Source organism: Manacus candei, unplaced genomic scaffold (genome assembly GCF_025592945.1).
Source record: "Manacus candei isolate 608988 ecotype Guabito, Panama unplaced genomic scaffold, ASM2559294v1 h1tg000022l, whole genome shotgun sequence".
In the NCBI taxonomy this organism is placed as follows: Eukaryota; Metazoa; Chordata; class Aves; order Passeriformes; family Pipridae; genus Manacus; species Manacus candei.
This window is the reverse complement of record NW_026138070.1, coordinates 957,817-977,256: the sequence shown is the minus strand read 5'-3', so window position 1 is coordinate 977,256 and position 19,440 is coordinate 957,817. Positions and strand designations below refer to the sequence as shown.

The 19,440-nt window shown below is 50.4% G+C and overlaps 1 protein-coding gene across 6 annotated transcripts in view; it reads left to right on the top strand.

Annotated features, from left to right (window-relative positions):
• PRDM16 (PR/SET domain 16) overlaps window positions 1-19,440 on the top strand; it is a 260,771-nt gene that overhangs the window by 228,900 nt on the left and 12,431 nt on the right. For 4 of the 6 annotated variants that reach the window (XM_051786520.1, XM_051786518.1, XM_051786515.1 and 1 more), the window contains 6 exons: window positions 1,491-1,638; window positions 2,064-2,217; window positions 4,955-6,356; window positions 9,934-10,021; window positions 13,766-13,935; window positions 15,770-15,847. In XM_051786520.1, the coding sequence (XP_051642480.1) occupies window positions 1,491-1,638; window positions 2,064-2,217; window positions 4,955-6,356; window positions 9,934-10,021; window positions 13,766-13,935; window positions 15,770-15,847 (2,040 nt within the window). The remainder of the gene's footprint in view (window positions 1-1,490; window positions 1,639-2,063; window positions 2,218-4,954; window positions 6,357-9,933; window positions 10,022-13,765; window positions 13,936-15,769; window positions 15,848-19,440) is intronic. The other 2 variants (XM_051786519.1, XM_051786516.1) reach the window with 1 other exon arrangement.

The following is a 19,440-nucleotide window of genomic DNA, read 5'->3' as shown; positions in this document are numbered from 1 at the left end:
GATTGGCAGTTTATAAGAGGCATGTCCATGAATATTAACCACCTGGCTGGGAGCAGGGGAGGTTCTCCAGGGGAGCAGGAGGCTGGTGGCTGCAGAGGTTTGGGTGGAGAGTGGCCAGGCTGGTTGCAGTCCCCAGACCCACTCGTGATGAACCACCTTGCACAGCGTTGCCACCATCTCAGGGCACAGAGAGCTCAGTGCAGGGCAGTTGTGGATGGAGTTACCCTTTCCTCTGGGAATTTCCAAGGACACCAGATCCATTCTGCCCCACCTGAGTGCAGCCAGGGGCTGGGTGGAGAATGGTCACAGCCTCTGAGGAGAGTGGGAGCAGTGCAGTCCTGAGCATGTGCCAAGGCTGAGATGATTCCTGGGTGCCCAGGGGGTATCTTCCTTGTGGCATTTAATGCAGACTGGCAGGATTTCCCAGTAGTGTTTAGCTTTAATGCTCCTGTAAAAATGCAGCCATGCTTTCAAGTTCCATAGGAATGATTTAATATCCATCTGTAGGGATTTCAGGCAGGAGGAGATTTCATGTGAGCTGGTCCTTCATCAGAATTCACAGTAAGGAGAGTGTTTGTAACTCCTGTTAAACTACCCCGAAAGAAACAAAGGGTGCAAATTTTCTTCCCTTATTTCTCAGGGCTGGTCTGAATGGTGCAGAATTCCTGGCCTGAGGGGTGAAGGATTTCTGGCCAGAGAGGTGCAGAGTTTTTGGCCCGAGAGGTGCAGGATTCCTGGCTGGAGATGCAGGACTTTTGGCCTGAGAGGTGCAGGATTTTTGGCCAGGGAGCTGCGGGATTCCTGGCCAGGGAGGTGCAGGTTTCCCATGGCACAGGGAGAACGGAGCTCCGTGTGCCATCCCTGCCATGGCCCTGTGCCAGCTGCCACTTGGCATTGCCATCATCCCCCTGGTTCTGGAGGCGCTGCCAGTTGGTAGAAGGCAAAATTGCTGAGTTGAGTCATCAAAGATGTCTGACATTTAGAAGTGAAATGTGTTTGCACCTTATCATGTTTCTTCTGTGTTCTGGGAAGCCTTGGGCCTGGTGCCCGTGAAAAGGCAATGTGAGAGTCCCAGCAGCAGAAGGGAATATCTTGTCTTTCCCTGGGGGATGCCAGAGGAGTCTGGATCACAAAGTGCCCATTTTTCCCCTCAGTAACCTGCAGGGTCAGAGCTGGGTTTGCCTTCCTTTCCCCCCTGCAAATGGACTCAAGTATTAATCAGAAATACCATAAGATACAGTGACATTTTGAGGTAGAACAGGGCAGCTTCCATCAGTGAAATAAATGCTAAAAGGTTCATGATGTTTCGTGCCACTGCCCCTCTCAGTCCATGAGCTGCCCCCCTCCTACTCTGAGGCACCAGGTAACTCTGACCCTCCCTGTCACCTCTCTGGTCTCAGACCTTCCAGGTGACAGCCCCTGCCTTGGCAGTGGGTGCCCAGGGCTGGGCTCTGGCCACTGCCCCAGGTGAGCCCTTCTCTCTCCCCCAGCCTGGAGCAGCACATGGTGATCCACACGGAGGAGAGGGAGTACAAGTGTGACCAGTGTCCCAAGGCTTTCAACTGGAAATCCAACCTGATTCGTCACCAAATGTCTCACGACAGTGGGAAACGGTTTGAATGTGAAAACTGTGTTAAGGTACAGTGGGGACACGGGGCACTGGGGGGGGCTTCACCTGGGACAGGACCCTGGGGAGGGGGTGCAGGGGATGGGTGGCCCGTGCTGGCCCTGGGCAGGGCAGTGTGGGGAGAGGTGCCCCTGCTGTCCCCAGCACGGGGAGAAGGGGTGTCCTCACTGTCCTGGGCATCCCTCTGTGGGGGGTGCAGCTCAGCCCTACCCCAACCCACTCCCCTTTGGCCATTTCCCAGGTACTGGGGTGGCAGACGTGGGTGAGCAAACACCTCTCCAACCACCAGCATCCCACACTGAGGGAGGTGCCACAGCCTGGCAGGGCACCCATAGCCCTGCCCTGTGTCGTGAGCATCTGTGACAGAAAAAAGGCCCGAATCGTCGAGTTTTTCACGTGTGGTCTCTTCTCCCCCCGCCCCGGGCGTGTCCCGCAGGTGTTTACGGACCCCAGCAACCTCCAGCGGCACATCCGCTCGCAGCACGTGGGGGCTCGAGCCCACGCCTGCCCCGACTGCGGCAAGACCTTCGCCACCTCCTCGGGCCTCAAGCAGCACAAGCACATCCACAGCACTGTCAAACCTTTCATATGTAAGTTGTCCCGGCCATCCCAGGCTGTAATTGCAGGTATCTTGCGGGGCCCCTGCTGTGATTTCAGAGCTCGGAGCTGCTCCAGATGAAATTCCTCTGGGATTTCTCTTTTTTTTTTTTTTTTTTAAATTTATTTTTTATTTTTTGTGTACTCCCTGTTTTTTCCAGTAAACATTGGTGGCAGTTTTTGACTTTCTTGAGGAGTTAAGATCTGAGTCTCTCAGCGATCCCACTTTCTCATATCTTTTCTCTCTCTCACCTTTTTTTGCCTTGGTAATTTTCGAATGTTCCCGTTAGTGACACAGATAAATTGCTGACACGGCCTGGTTGAAATGTTTTTTGGGAATGCCTCGAATCCATTGTAAAGAACTTGGAGTAGTCACAGAGACTGAGAAGGTGTTTTTTAAAAAGAGTTTTTTTCTTCTTTATTTACTGCATGTTTCATCTAGATAGTGCTGGAAGCCAAATAAACAGCAGATTAACTGTGTCCTCAGTGCTCTCCTTAGCGGGATATTTCCAGAAGGGCATTTTCCTTGGAGAGTCATCCATCTCATTCCTTGTCATTCCCAGGGTTGTATATTTTTTTAATTGACACAGCACCTATTGGGTTTGGATGATTGAGCAGGAAGGTGGTTGTGTCACAACAAAGCTCCAGGAACTTCAGGGATCACTTCCTGACACTTCAGAACACGTCGTTCAGGCACAGGCCGGGATCTGGGTTTGATTCCAGGCTTTGATGTTGGGGTAGGGAAGGCACTGAACCCACTGCTGCCTTTTTCCCCTGTTCTGTAATGGGAACAGCATGCAGGGGTGTCCTGGGAGACCCATTTCATTAAGTTGTCCCGCAGTAACCAGCCGGGTGTCAGCGGAGGAAGAAGAAATGCTCTTCTTGCTCATTTTGCTGCCACCTCTCATTGGGCGACGGGCACATGAAAGGGATGATTTGACTCAGGATTGCTGCAGCAGATGAGGGATTTCTCCCCATAATCTCCTCACTCTCACCTCATCAGAATTAGGGAGTTGTCAGGCCAGGTCAGTGAGTGAAACAACCGGAGGGCGATCCTGCCTGGGCAGAGGTGCCAGGGGGAGTCACAGGATCAATGTGGAACCCATTAGTAACTTCAAATCCACGGGGCAGGATCCACCAAGGAGTTTTTCTTTCTGGTTCAGTGGAAGAAAAGGGTCTGTGTGAGTGTTTGTTTGGGTTTTTACCATATTATATTTGGCTTTAAAAAGACCCCAAACCCGCAACATTTTAACTGCAGAACTCAGAAGGGCGAGAGAGGACATTTCACAAGGAATTACTAAATCGTTGTACAACTGGAGATTTAACAGATATTCTCCAGTTTTCCCTATTTTTTAGGGAATTTTGTACACTATTGTATATATCTAGCAAAAATTCCTGAGATGAAAAATGGAAGAATCATGGAATCATAGGATTGTTACAGTTGGAAAAACCCTCTAAGACCATCAAGTCCAACCTTTAACCCAGCACAGTGTACACCACTAAACCATGTCCCCAAATGCCACATCCCCATGTTTTTTGAACAATTCCAGGAAGACAGTTCAGATTAAATTTCCAGTGCAATCAGAAACCAGCCTCTTTAGTGACAGTCCACAGGATTTTGGGATGCTCATCTGAACTGAAATGGCGAATTTGTTAAATTTTATTAATCTCTGCTTTGAACTTGAATTAAAATTTATTATATTATTATGTTTTCAGAGCTGCTGGTGAAACAACTCTGTAACCAGTCATGTGATAGTCAAGCACTGATGGAAATCCTAAAAATTTAGAAAAAAAACCAGGGAAAATCGTGCTCTCTTTTACCTGTCAGTAAAGCTGGGAGGGAGGGAGGAGGAAAGGAGCACGTAGTTGGTCCCTGAGTGGTAGGACTGGGTGTCAGGAGAGCTGGGATTCGTGTCCTTGCCTGCCCAGCTCCAAACAATGTCCTCCCCCCTCTTTGTCTCCGTTTCCACGCTCACAAAGGGTGATAACAGCAGTTCTCCGGTGGAAGGAGCGTGTTCCTTCACCACCACACGGGATTTATTCCTCTGTTGAAAGAGGCACCAGATCATGAAAAGTTACAGCGTTTTGATGTATAGAAGAGTTTGGGTGGGAATTGTGTCTCACTTTGCCCTGCTCCTCCCACACCAGCAAAGTCTGTAGGTGAAAGGGGTCATAAAAATCCACGCTTTGAAAGCTTGGCATTTGCAGGGTGTTAAAGAGAATGCTGATGTAGCTTCGCTTGGAAATTTAGGTTGGATGTTAGGAAGAAATTCTTCCCTGTGAGGGTGGGGAGGCCCTGGCACAAGTTGCCCAGAGAAGCTGTGGCTGCCCCATCCCTGGAAGTGTCCAAGGCCAGGTTGGAGGGGGCTTGGAGCAACCTGGACTGGTGGAAGGTGTCCCTGCCCATGGCAGGAGGTGGCACTGGATGAGCTTTAAGGTTCCCTCCAACCCAAACCATTCTGGGATTCCACAATCATCTTTACTGAAAATTCCCCCAAAATTTGATCAGGAGTAGCACATCCCCTCGGGTTTCTGTGGAGCTGCTTGTTGAGACAGTCCCTGGGATGGGATTTATCCCAGGTGGGCTCCCTGAGCTGGCCCCTCAGCTGCTCTTGCTGCTCTGGCTCCGGGGAAGGGGGATCCCGGGGTGGGGGAGGCTGGGGGAGCTCCCGGAGCCATTTCCTGGTAATTTCATATCGCTTTTGTTGTTGGTTCCTGTTGACGCTTTAGGTGAGGTCTGTCACAAATCCTACACGCAGTTCTCCAACCTGTGCCGCCACAAGCGGATGCACGCGGACTGCCGCACGCAGATCAAGTGCAAGGACTGCGGGCAGATGTTCAGCACTACCTCCTCCCTCAACAAGCACCGCCGCTTCTGCGAGGGCAAGAACCATTACAGCCCCGGCGGCATCTTCGCCCCCGGCCTGCCCCTGACGCCCACCTCCATGATGGACAAGTCCAAGCCCTCTCCCAACCTCAACCACGCCAGCCTGGGGTTTAACGATTATTTCCCGTCCCGCCCGCACCCCGGGGGCCTCCCGTTCTCACCTGCCCCCCCGGCCTTTCCCGCCCTCACCCCGGGATTCCCGGGCATTTTCCCACCCTCTCTATACCCCAGGCCCCCCTTGTTACCGCCCACACAACTGCTCAAAAGTCCCCTCAACCACACTCCGGACGCGAAGCTCCCCAGCCCCCTCGGGAACCCGGCGCTGCCGCTGATCTCCGCGGTGAGCAACAGCAACCAGGCCCCCTCTGGGGAGGAGAAATGTGAAAGCAGCCTGGAAAACTCCTACCTGGAGAAGCTAAAAGCCAGGAACAGTGACATGTCCGATGGCAGTGACTTTGAGGATGTCAATACGACCACGGGCACGGACCTGGACACCACTACTGGCACGGGATCTGACCTGGACAGTGACGCAGAGAGCGACAGGGACAAAGCAAAAGACAAGAGCAAACAAATGGAGACCAAGCCAGATTTCGTCAGCAGCTCCGTGTCTGCGAGTTCCACCAACACCGCCAGCGAGATCCCTCTCTTCTATTCTCAGCATTCCTTCTTTCCTCCCCCCGAGGAGCACCTGCTGCCCACCACGGGAGCAGCCAATGACTCCATCAAAGCCATCGCCTCCATCGCAGAGAAGTATTTTGGGCCTGGCTTTATGGGGATGCAGGAGAAAAAGATGGGTTCGCTCCCCTATCATTCCATGTTCCCTTTTCAGTTCCTCCCCAATTTCCCCCATTCCCTCTACCCTTTCACGGAGCGGACCCTCAATCACAACTTGCTGGTCAAGGCAGAACCAAAGTCACCCAGGGACCTCCACAAAGTAGGCAGCACCAGCTCAGAGTCCCCCTTCGATCTCACCACGAAGCCAAAAGAGATTAAGCCAATCCTGCCGCCCCCGAAGGTCCTGCCAGCCCCATCCTCGGGGGAGGAACAGCCACTGGATCTGAGCATTGGCAACCGCATCCGAGCCAGCCAGAACGGAGGAAGAGAGCCACGGAAAAACCACATTTATGGGGAGAGGAAGCTGATGGCAAGTGAAGTCTTACCCAAGATTTCCCAGTCTCAGCTGCCTCAGCAGCCATCCCTGCACTACGCTAAGCCATCGCCCTTTTTCATGGACCCCATCTACAGGTATTAACATACCCTGCCTTAAGCCTTTCTCTGACCAGCTCATTTTCTAGCTGACATCACACCTTGAGGCAGGTGGGGATGTAGGTTGTTTGGAAGGAGCAGGGAACTCCTGCTGTGGGTGTTTGTGCTTCTCAACACCTTGAATCTCCTGAATGGGAAGGGCAGAGTAATTGTGAGGAGCCCTTATAATCAATGTGTGTAAAGAACACATCCTTATTTTGATAAAGAAGAAACTTGACCTATTTAAGGACTCTCCCACGAGCCATCGCTAAGATGGCACTTCTGCTGGGGAAATTCCAGAGGTTTGATTCGATAAGAATGCAGAGTTCAGATGCCTCGGAGCCCGGGCTCTCATGGCTTGGGAATGAGTCAGGAGCCCTGGGAGCCTGGAAATGCAGCTCTCCCACTGACTGACTTGATGGCCTTTTGTGAGCCACTTCACCTTTCTTCCTCCCACCCCCCTTTTTCTTTCTGGTGCCTTTTCTTAAGAGTTTCTCAGCTCGGAGGAGCTGCTGCTGCAGATCGAGTCTGACGAAACTTGTTACTCCTGGAGTAACAAGTGCTGTGTAAACACATGGTAGTGTGTTACTACCCGGATCTCTCCCAGAGACATTCCTTGCAGATTTTTCTTTCTTAGGAGACAGCAAGGGTTTTCTAGTGTCACTTGAACAGATGGGTTTTGAGGAGGGCCTGATGCCTTACGTCACGCCTAGAACGAGCTGAGCGTGGAAGGCGTGTGTAGAGCAGGCTGGGTGAAGTTATCCAAATGCCAGTTAAACTTCCAGAAGGAACGAATTCAGGAGCTGCAAAGGGAAGACTTGAGCCTTTTCTTGTTTGAGGGATTTTTGTAAAAATCTGTTTCTAAAGGAAAGTGATGTGAAGCTTTATGGCGAGGGTACCAGCAAATTTGTGTGTCACCCATCCAGGCACCGGCACCACCTTTGGTGTCGTCCTGCTCTGGGTGAGGTGGATGTGGCACGTTTGGTTTTAGCAAAGCCCAGTGAAAAGGGTCCTCAACTAGTTTGATTTAGACATTAGCATGTCAAAATATTACTTAATGTTAACTTAGATATTAACATGTCTAAATGCTTCATGTCATCTATTGGGATACATGTGTTTGGCCTGGAAGGCTCCTGGATTCAGTGTCCAGCTGGTTCCTGGAGGTTTGTCCTTGCATCCCTTGGGCTGTATGTGAACTGTGTGCCTAGTGATCCTCCCTGTGTCCAGCCTGCTGGAAGGTTCAGGGATGTGCTGCAGGAGCTGGTGTTCTCCTGGTGCTGGAAAGCCTCAGAGTCACCACAGCGTGACGTGTCAGCACCAGGATGGCTCACTTGAGCATTCAAAGGGCTGCAAACAACAGCAGAACGTCCCCAGTGTCGCTGAGGCTGCTGCCTTCAGCTGATAACTGGGGGGAGAGGTGATGTCAGTGTCTGGCCAGGCCACGGAGCTGCTGGGCTGGGATCAGTGAGCCCTGGGTGCTGGCTCTGCCAGCTGGGGGGTGATGCAGCACTGCCTGTGTGCCATCTGTGATGGAAACGCTGCATCCCAGCCCAGGAGGGGCCGTGTCCTGCCTGGGACCCACCGTGGCCATCTCCCATCTCCTCCTGGAGAAATCAGTCAGGATACAAACAGTCCAGCATTTGTTTTTGTAAAAATTACTCCTGGGAAAAAAAAAATAAAATCAATAAATGGGATAGAAAGGCCAAAGCATTCACGTTGGATCCTGCCACCCCTGGGCATTATCAGCAGGAATGTTTAAATAACATGGGCTGGAAAAGCTGCTGCCAATTAAAATAGCGGCCTCGGGAAAACCGTAAAGGTCCAGAAGACAGATGGAAGTGAAGGATGGGGGCATCATTTGTTGCATTCCACGGGATGCACATAGTTTTAGTAATGTGTTAAAATAGAAAGTCAGCGGTGGGGCTGCTGGCGAATCAGACTTGTGATGTAATGAGCTAAACAGCCCAGCTTCCAAGTCCCAGCTTGAAAAACATGGAAATATTTTGTTTCTAAACTTCCCTTTATCAGACTCTCTCACATCATTTGGCTCCTTCGTTTTTCTCCCAAAGGCCACTTAAATCCTTGACATTTTCTCCTGGTGATATAATTTAATGCAGCCAGACAGCCTGAAATGGGGCAGTTGTGAGCTGGGCCTGTGAAGGTGCCGTTCTCAGGCACTGGGCTGAGAGGAGCGGCTTTAACCCTGCGGGTACTGCAGAACTCGGCTCTGACGAGGCTGTGAGGGCCTTGCTGTGCTCTCATTCCCAGTACTGGGAGATGGTAAAGCTGGTGCAACGCTGTCAATCCACCCAATTTTATGCCTGTGGGCAGGCAGGGCTCTCTGCAGACGCCTCTGCCGGGGTCAGGGATGTTCCCTTGGGCGTCACAGCCCCAGGGAGGGCAAAGCTGGGCCGGATGGGGGTCCCAGGGAGCAACTTTGTACATATCCTTTGACAGATTGTTGTTTTTCTGACAGCTCATGCCCATAAAAGCACATACCTTCCAAAGCCCCGTAGCTTGGATGGCATTTCCAACCCAGCTCTTCTCTCTCCCTCTGCCCAAGAAGAATTAAATGCAGATTAAGTACAGTTCACTGACTGCACTCTGCAGGGCTCTTCTTTAAACTCTTTGGTAATTTGATCCATGCACCAATCAGCTGAAATGCAGCAAAATAATTTGCTCTCATTTATGCTGGACTAATGTTAAAATTACTCTTACTCTTGGATTTCTGCTGGATGGACTCAATTCCAGCCATTTAAAGAAGCAGCTGTGTTTGTTGGAGCTACTTCCATAACACTTTTTTCCCACAGAGGACATTTCAGTTTGTCTTTTTGGTGATTCCACACCACGGTTTCCCTGCAAGTAGAATATTTTGTGAAAGCAAAGCCAGTATTTTCAAAAATAGGAGCCTCACTTTCGGGTCATTTCTGTATATCAGGTGCTTAAACATGAAATATTTGAGTGGCCCAAGGTGATAACCAGAAGAACTCAGGTTTATAAGGTGCTTCAGAACTCTCCCACCAGTTCCTCACTTTTTAAATTGTTGTCCACACGTGCTTACCAAAGAAACTCAATGCAAATTATGTCTCAGCTGCGAGGGAGGAAATAAATATGAAACACCTAATGATTTCAGCACGCTTGGGGCTGCAAAGTCTGGCCCAGTGTTAACTCTTTGGATTAATACAAACTCTCAAAGACAATTTCTTTTCCGTGCAGGGGCTGCCTGCTGTGGACTCTAGAGCTCCTCCCACTCAGACATTGCTTTTGCTGTAAATGCTGTGGTTTCATGACATTTCACAGCAGCAGAGGCTTATAAAGCACTACAGAAGAGAAAAATATTTTCTTAGTCGTCAGTCTGATGGCTGAACAAATGCTGCCCAGAGGAGGGGATCCGTGCTCGTGGGACTCCCAGTGCCTTTTGCAGGGTGGTTGTGGGTCAGAATTTGGAGTCTCCAGTAGAAGGGGAGGGCAGACACTTGTGTCAGTAGGAGAATAACCCTGTGTGTTTGAGTGAACCCCCTGCAGAGGGTCTGGCTGTGCCCCTGTGAGGTATGTAACCCTCTGTGTTGTTGTCCAGCAGGGTGGAGAAGCGGAAGGTGACAGACCCTGTGGGTGCCCTAAAGGAGAAGTACCTGCGACCCTCCCCGCTGCTTTTCCACCCCCAGGTAACAGCAGGGACGTTGTTGTGCCACGTTGGGTGAGTGCCAGGGCGTTGGGATGGAGCTGGTACAGTCAGGCCACTGGCATCACTGGGATCTGACTCCTCCTCGTCCGAGGGCTTGATTGGGATGTCCACTGTGTTCCACCAGTTACTTTCAGACACTTTTATCTGCTCCTGGTTTGAGGATGATGGCAGTTATGCCTTGATGTTCCCTTTGCATTACCAGAAGAACGGGGCTGAGGTTTGGGCAGCTCTGCTGAACTCCTTTCCCAGGCCAGAATGCCTGGGTGGGTTTTCCTTCGGGAGCCCCTGGTGTGGTCACTGGCAGCGGTGCAAAGTGGAGAAGGACTGCCCAGCACCCAGGCAGCAGCATTTTGTACCTGCCTGGTGTTCCCTGACATCACCTGCAGCGTGTGGAGGAGCCAGGCAGTGGGTTCAGCTGTGCCTGCTCCAGAGGCATGTGACAGTCACCAGCTATCCCCATCCCTCCTGCTGTGGCCAGGCTGGGATCCCAGCCCCGTGGTCCTTATTGTGCTCTCCTTTATATTCACATGCATTGTTCTCCCCTGATAGTGTTTCCCACCTTAGATAAATAACTTGCAGGTTTGTGAAAGCTGGATCCTGGTTGCTTTCACAGCTAAACTTAGTTCCCTCATTGTTTCGCACCAGCCTCAGAGTTTGGTTAATAACTTCCCCCGATTTTTCCTTCATCCAGGCTGGATAATGGTGACAGGCTGGCCAGGAACATCCTGTGTTTGTGTGAGTTAGAATAGTGGGGATATCTGCCTGTAAAGAATCTGATAGCAGGGAGGAGCCAGCGTGGCAAAGCAAACCAACGAGACGATGAGAAACGTCCAGAGCCTGAGCAGGAGCAAAGCTTTGGGTGGAAGGTTGTTAACATTGTTCCCGAAATCCTGACCACGTCCTCTTCCCATGGCGATGAAAAGATGTGGAAGGTCTGGTTATCTCTAACAGCTTATCACACAGAGTAGCCCAAAATTTACAATCACTCGGGCCCAAAACTTCCTGATAACTGGTTCTAATGAAGCCTGTGCTGGGTACAGATCCCTGGGTCTGGAGAGCTGCTGTTCCCATGCTGCAGCCCATCAGGGAGCTCAAATACAGCACAGGAAGGCGGGTCATTTGTTCCAGAATATGTGAGATTTTTACTATCAGATCCCCTTCCAGTGTTGTCATGGAATATCATGAGTTGGAAGGGACTCACAAGGATCATCGAGTCCTACTCCTGGCCCTGCACAGACACCCCAAGAATCCCACTCTGTGCCTGAGAGTGTTGTCCAAACACTCCTTGAGCTCTGGCAGCCTTGGGGCCCTGACCACCACCTTCCTGGATCCTAGATTCCTAAAATCCTAGATCCTTAGGAAAAGATCCTGGATCCACCTGGTCTTCTCTCCCTCTAAACATGAGTCTGGCCTCAGCCCTTTCCTCTGTGACTCATCCCTCAGCTCTCACAGAGCCCTCAGTGGGACGGGAGGAAGCAGAAAATGTGATAAAAGTGTTCAGAAGACGTTTTCTCTCTCACAGTGAATTTCAGGCAGCTCTTATTTTTCAGCCAGTCATTGGCAGAAGTTCCTCTGCTCTCTGGGAGTTTTCCCACATTGTCTATTCCAAATTAAACTCTGGACAGCATAAATAGCCAGTGTAACTTTTTGATAACTTAATGGAGGACCTTTTCTCACCTGTTAATGTTTCTTTTCTTCTCCCTTTCTTCTTTATTATAACCAGGCAGTTGTTCCCTAAATAGCAAAGTGCCTTTGCCACTGGAGAGGCCGTGGCCAATGTTTAGAATTTTAAAACCAGCCTACAGCTCTGAAGGCAGCAAACATCTCTGACTAAGTGCCTAAAGAACAGGGCACAACAAAGGGTAGCTCCAGGTACCCCGGCGAAGGGCTGAGTGCAGGGCTCTGAAAGGTCCAGAGAGCATTTTAACGTGATGGTTTTGTTCCATGACTGGCAGCTGGGGCAGGGCTGGTGCTGTAAATGATCAAGTAACCTTTTCAAGTGGCTGGTGCTAAGTATTACTTACAATTTAGCATGGGCTGGGAGCCTCCAACCAAGGGGCCGTGGATCTATTATCAGGGAATGGGGGTTACTACTCCTCTTGTTTTGCAGCTTATGAATGGCTGTCAGATTTCCACAATGTATTCTTGGGAGATTAAGACAACTTTTTTTTTTTTTAATAGTCGTATATTTTTAAACAGTATCTTGGCTCTCTTCCCCCTCTCCCCCCCCCCAGCCCAGTTTAATAAAGTGTAAACGTGCAAAAGGTCAGCCCTTCCTGTACAATAGAGCATCTCCTGGTGATAAATGGCTTCCTACTGCCTTCCGCCCCCCTCTGCAGCCAGCCCCGCTCCCCCCGTGCTCCCGGGGATGTCAGCACAGCCAGGAGGCAGCTTTATTGCTGCCTTGTTTGTTTTATCCCTCTTTTCTGCTCTTGGTATCTCGAAAGTGCTCTCAGGAGTGCACGAAGTTGGATTTTGGAGATGTCAGCCTCGTCCTCCGAGCTGCACTTCTCTCTCTTGGCTTTTGGATTTCCAGTTTTGCTCCAATGAAAGTAAAAGTGCTTTTCTTTAGGTAGGATTTTTATGCAAATCCATTTTTTTTTCCCCACATAGGCCAACTTCTTTCTTTCCTTTTTTTGTTTTCCCCTTCTCCTGTATCTCCAGCTTTTTCCCTTTCTCCCTTTTTCAGGTGTGGTGTTTACTCCAGTGTTTAGGTGAGCACACAGCTGTTGCAAAGTCATACAAACTAAGCCTGCTAAAGGCACCCAGGGGCATTTTCCTCAGTGTCCCATCCCCAGGCCAGCATGCCAGCTGCTCCCATCCCAGCAGGATGTGTAGCTGTTGGTCCTGCTGACTGTAACTCACCCAGCCACAGCTCACATCCAGGGCCTTGGCTGGAGTTCCCTTTCACTGCAGGAAGCTCAGCCATCTCCCACCCATCCTTCCATCACCTTTACTGGCTGCTGAACCTTTCCTACATGTAATTAAAGTGTTGGCCTCTTTGCTAGGCAAACTCTCAGGGGACCCACATCATCCTGAGCCTGATCCTAACTCCTCCTCTTCCCAGCTGCTCCCTTTTCACCCCTTCAGCCTCAGCCTGTCCTCTCTCAGCTCCCTGAGCAGCCATCACACACCCCTCCCACTCCACTTTGGCCTGAATTCTTCTGCCTCCTGCCTAAAACTTCTCTGTCCCCTCACACCTGGGGTCGTGTCCCTTCTGCTCCCCCACAGCTCACTGAGCCCCTGGGAGGGCAGAGATGCTGTAGGAGACATCAGACCTCCCTGCTTCCCAAGGCTTGGATTTGGGTTTGAGAGGAGAATTTGGGTGATGAGCTGTACCTCTGGCATCTGACCACGGTGCTTAGTTTCAGTTTTATTCCTGGAAAAAGGGCAAACAGGCATATTCTGAGATAACTTTTACTCTGAAATGCTAAAAGCGAGCACAGGCACATTGCAGAAGGTGAACAAGTGCTGATTTCTGGGATCTGAAGTCCTGGCTTGGCCATTTGTGTCTTTCCTGATTTCTCCAAGACCAGTACACTGTTCCTGTCTTCCCTGGCTGGGATCAGTGGCTCCATTTCCCACTGTGTAGCTTCCAAGAGTGAGAGCAAACATCAGCAACAAGCTCTGACCGACCCTCTGGAGCTGAGAGTCGCATTTTGTGCAGCAGCTCCTGCTCTTCCCGTGGGTTTTTGTGACACGAGGTCTTGCCTTGTCCTTGCAGATGTCAGCCATCGAAACCATGACAGAGAAACTGGAGAGCTTTGCAGCCATGAAGGCAGACACTGGCACGTCCCTGCAGCCCCTTCCCCACCACCCCTTCAACTTCCGATCGCCGCCGCCCACGTTGTCCGACCCCATCCTGCGCAAGGGCAAGGAACGCTACACCTGCAGGTGAGGGATGGGCACCCCGGGCAGCCAGAGCATCCCCAGGGCATGGGGGCAGCCCGGGAGATGCCCCCAGGCTGGGGCACCACAAGGGACCAGGGATATCTCCGCTGCCTCCACGGGGGCGGGAGGGGAACCGAGGAGCAGCAGAATTAGCCCAGAGCGTTGGGATGACTAATCCCCTCTGAAATAGCTTGTTTTGTCTGGGAGGAAATCAGCATCTTCTGTTTGCTTTGTCATTTTTAATAACCCTGAGAGCGGATCTGGACATTCTCAGGCGGGCCCAGCTCCCCAGGCCAAGGCCCTGGTGTGTGGCAGTGAGTGCTGTGGTTCCCAAGGCCAGCACGGCCTCAGCCATGTCCATCTCAGCTGTGTCCATCTCAGCTGTGTCCATCTCTGCTCTGTCCATCTCACCTGTGTCCATCTCACCTGTGTCCATCTCACCTGTGTCTATCTCTGCTCTGTCCATCTCACCTGTGTCCATCTCACCTGTGTCCATCTCAGCCGTGTCCATCTCAGCTGTGCAAAATGAGGGCATTGCAAACAACAGATGCAGGAAACAACTTCTTCAAACACACTTGCACCCCCAGAAGTCCTCGAGTGCCCATCCCAGCTCCAACAGCTCCTCTTGGAGCAAGTTACTGATTTTTAATAATAAACCTCTGTCTCTGTTGTACCTGCAACTCCTCAAGGGTCTCATGGTGGCTCCTGCTGAGGTTTTTTGGGTGCAGAAACGGGCACATGCTTTGGTTGATGTATCTCTTACATGCAGCTCTGCCACAAAAGCTGCAGGCTCAAATTTCAGCTGAGTATTTAGAAATTGGAGGGGTTTACTTACAATAGGGACTAAAATTTAGATACACACTCAGGAGTTACCATTTGTGTTTTGGTTGTTGAGGAACACTCACATGGACTGTTTGTCCTCAGGACATCTGAGGGTGCTGAATGTGTCTGAAATTAAGAGAGTCTGCTCAAAGCTTCCTCCTACAACAGAGTCACAGAGTGCAACCCCTCATCCTTAGTATTTTATTTCCCAGTTAGTATTTTTATTTATACCTTTTGAGTTTACTGTGAACTGGATTTATTGGGGAACACAGTTCCTTCCTTTATTAATTTCCTGTTGCTGCATCTCCTTGCTCTAAGCAGCTCGTCAGCCCCATAACCCAGCACTGCAGCCTTTATCCAGGAGAAAATGCTGTGAATTCCAAGGGTGCTGGAGCAGATTCTGTATGATGAGGAAGTAAACAGGGCTCTAAAGGACATCTATAAACATCTGACCTGACAGGATGACCAGGCAGGGAATAGACCCCCTGTATCCTGGTGAAGGAACGCTGTAGTTAAACCATGTCCTCAAGTGCCATGTCCACACATTCCTTGAGCACTTCCAGGGCTGGGGACTCCACCACAGCCCTGGGCATCCCATTCTGATGCCTGACAACCCTTTCTGTGAAGACATTCCTCCTGATCTCCAACCTGAGCCTCCCCTGGCACAGCTTGAGGCCGTTCCCTCTCCTTCTGTCCCTTGTTCCCTGGGAGCAGAGCCCGACCCCCCTGGCTCCCCCCTCCTGTCAGGGAGTTGCAGAGCCAGAAGGTCCCCCCTGAGCCCCCTTTTCTCCAGGCTGAGCCCCCCCAGCTCCCCATCAGACTGTGCTCCCACGTCACCTCTGTGACCCCTGTTATCCTGGGGTGGGTTTTGACCTGCACATCTTCCCCCCTCGGTCCGGGAGGGAGCTGGGAGTGCACTGGGGGGTTTGGGGGCAGTGTGATGGTGGGTGAGGTGGGTGTGCTGTGCTGTGCTGTGGCTCCTGCCCTGATGGTTCCCTTGGCTGTCTCTCCCCAGGTACTGTGGTAAGATCTTCCCCCGCTCAGCGAACCTGACACGGCACCTGCGGACACACACGGGGGAACAGCCCTACAGGTGAGCTGGGCCCGGGACAGCCCCTCCCCAAACCCCCCTCGCTCCCCACACCAGGATTGCTCCCCCTCTCCATAAAGCTGTGCCAGCAGAACACCACGGGCCTGGAGCATTACACAGAGTGATTCATAGTGTTGTATATTATGTGTACCAGCCAAAAATAATCAGGCTTGGCAGCCTGAAGATAGACACTTAACTTATATTTAGATGTATGCTGGCAAACGAGGGCTCTGATTTGCAGTGTTGTTTCACACTCACGTTAACCATTCATCTCAAGGACAGCTGAAGGTGCTGAATGGCTCTGAAATTCAGGCTGGTTTGAAGGGCTTGCCAGGACCTTCACTGCTGGGACTGGCTGGATTTTTTTTTTTAACTTTTCTGATGTATATCAGAGGTGCCTGGAGCAGTGGATCAAAAAAACAAAGGAGAAGAGAAACCCTATAGAATTATCTGCTTTAAAATCGAGGTTTGGCAGTGTCTGACCTTAAATCACGAAGTTTAAAGGGACTGATGGGAGGGGGGGATTCACAAACAGTCTCACACGTTCAGTGGGTGTTTTAGGTAGAATACTGGACTATTTACTGCTAGTTGTGGACAAGGTGGTGTGATTGTGACCCCTCAGTGTGTAGGGGGTGTGCACAGGGACAGACTCTCCCTCTGGAGAGCAGGCACAGTGTCCCATCCCAGCACATGCTGGTGCTGTGGCTCAGAAAGGGGCTCCTGTTTAACTCAGGGCTTTAAACTTGAATAAAACTCACAAGAAAATATGCGTAGTATGTGCGTGTAGGTGTATAAATGACTATTTCTCATGGAAGACCAAGCAGGGATCTTCCCCCCCCAGTATTTTCTCCCAGCCCTTTGCAGGCGGTTTCAAAAAAAACTTCAGCAAAAATACACTTTCTTGTTAGAATCGGATCCATATATGAGCAAACCTGAAGGAAAGATGAATTGAGAGCTCGCTGCAAATCAAGCATTCTGTTTTCCATGATGTGAGTGAGCGTTTTGCAGGTTGTCAAACAACAGTAACAATTCGGTTTCGTTTTGGGCAGCTGATACTGCAGCGTTTCCATGCCCAGCCAGAAGTTCACAACAAAGCCAATGTGGCAGTTACTGTATGAAGAGAAACACAAATTTATAAGCAGCAAAAGGCCATGTGGTCAAATACATCACACTTTTATGCTCAGTTTGACTCCAGAGGCGACTCTCCCGCATTGTAGTCGCCGCTACGTGCGGAGCCACGTTTATTTTCCATACAGAATTTTGAGTAGACGTTAGGTAAATTAAAAATACCCCCCCTTCCAAAGCAGACATGTATTTTGGACCCAGTCCCTGCTGTGGTGTTTGGGGCTGTGGTGTTTGATATGAGGAGTGGGCTCTGTGTGTTCCCTGGGCACTGGAACGCTCGCTCCCGATTATTCGGGGATTGTTAGTTCGGTTTTCTTCCAAAAAAGGAGACTTGCAACTTAACAAAGGTTAGGAAAATAAAGATTTATTTGATCTGGTCTTCTCCCAGAAAATGGCCTGGGTGGGTTTTTTTCGAGGTCTGACTCCTGGACAGTGTTGCTGTCTAACAGCACTCCGGAGGGTCGGAGCTGCCTTTGCAGAGGAGCTTTAATTATCATTGATTTGCTTTTTGCTCTCAGAGAAATGAGATTTGCAGCTTTGGCAGCAAGAATTGTTTGCAAAGCTTGTTTTTTTTAAGTATTGACTTCATGCAGGTAAAAGGAGGGTTTACTGATGTCTCCCTGGTAACTCTGCTTTTGACTGTTTAAATGCTTTTCCTTTTGATTCTGTCAGTGCTATATATTAATTCAAATATCAGTTTAAGTGTTCTTAAAGTCAATATAAACTGACCAGATGTTCACGTGGAGATTAAGAAAAAGACCAGAAAATAAAGTGCTTTGGTTTCAATTCCTGATTTTCAGTGAAAAATTATTTTACCAAGAGTTTTTACCAAGATGAGCATTTTTATCAAGTCACTTAAACCTCCTAGATGTCTGTTTAATTATGTATAAAGTACAAATTACTAGCACAGGAACAATAAGGAGGCAAATTATTTGTTTTAAGGGAAAGTGAAACACGTTTTTTGAACAGTAAGAAATACCTGCCAAGGCACTTCCTAAAAATCAGCTGATTTGAAAAGACTCAGAGCCCCTCTGCCCTACAGTGAAATTCAATGTTTCTTCTCACTCTTTTGTTTGCACCAAATCTAAAATTCAGGAGTAGGTTATTTCAAAATCCAGTCATAAGGCCCTTGTAGGTCTTGTGCCCTGTTATTTGCATTAGGCTGAAACTGTCAACTAAAGCTGACGTCTGCCACGTCGTTTCAGATCATATGTAGTTCAATAAATGTCTTTATTGAAGATATTCCTCATTTCCTGGTGTTTAAAATGCAGCCTAAGTTCATCCCTGCTATAAATGCTCTTGGGGCTGAGGAGGAGTTGCTATCTGTGTGTTTTGTGCTTTTTCACTGCAGTTCTGCCTTTCCAGCTCACACTGATCAGCAAATCTGTGTAAAACTGCCATTGTGTCCTTCCCACATCCCCGGGGTTTGCTCCCTGTTTTCCCCCTCCACCCGTGTTATCCCAGGTACCTCCAGCTCCAGGGATTGTCTGGGGTTCCTCAGAGCCCCCCAGCTCCAGCTCCAGGGATTGTCTGGGGTTCCTCAGAGCCCCCCAGCTCCAGCTCCAGGGGTTGTCTGGGGTTCCTCAGAGCCCCCCAGCTCCATCTTTGCTGTCACTCACTCCCACTTTAGATGTTTTTAGCCCATTGCTGTGTTACTTTAAGCTGATAAGGGAGAAGCTTTGCTGGTGTCCTGTCGGTGTGTTTGCAAAGCAAATACTGCTGCCTTTGAGTGTTACTCTTCTCCTGCCTCCCTGTTCACCCCTCCCCTGAATTTAAGCTGGTTCCTCTGTCTGGGTCATTTATTTAGATTAAAACCAGCAGAGTTCCAAGCACTGACCCCTCTGGGACCACAAATAACGCCGGACATCTCCCTCATCCCTTTGCTCCCAGGCATTAGCTGCTCCTTCCCCGTGGCCCTCTGGTTCCTATTTCTTTAACAAGCTCTTCATCCTGTCTCCACGCCCTGCCCTGGCTGCACACAGCTCGTTGTGAGAGCGAGGACCTGTCAGAGGGAACTTTTCAAAGACTTCCTGGACATCTAAATAAATGGACACGGAGGGGGCTGGAGCTCTCCGGCCCTGCCCCTGGGAGAGCTGCCTCTGAACCAGCTGGAGCTGCTCCTGGGAGGGACTCAGGGAGAGCCAGGCTGGGTACCTGGGCAGCCCTGGTGCCCTCTGTGCCAGGTATCCTGTGCCAGGCACTGGGGCACACACACAGAGCTGAGTTTGGCTCAGGAGGGCACAGAGATGGTGCAGATGGGCAGGAAGGGAAAACCACTGGCACCAGCAGGGGTGAGCTGGACAAAACTACTCGTGAAAATCCCATGGAATAGCAGGAATTTGGGGGTATTGGCTGTTCTGGACGTCACAGCTTTCTGAAGGGCTGAGCAGGAGGAGCTGCTGAAGCCTGGCAGCTCCTGAGAGCAGGGTCCTTGGTGCTGGAAGTCTGTGTTTAACTCCCCGTGTAGAAAC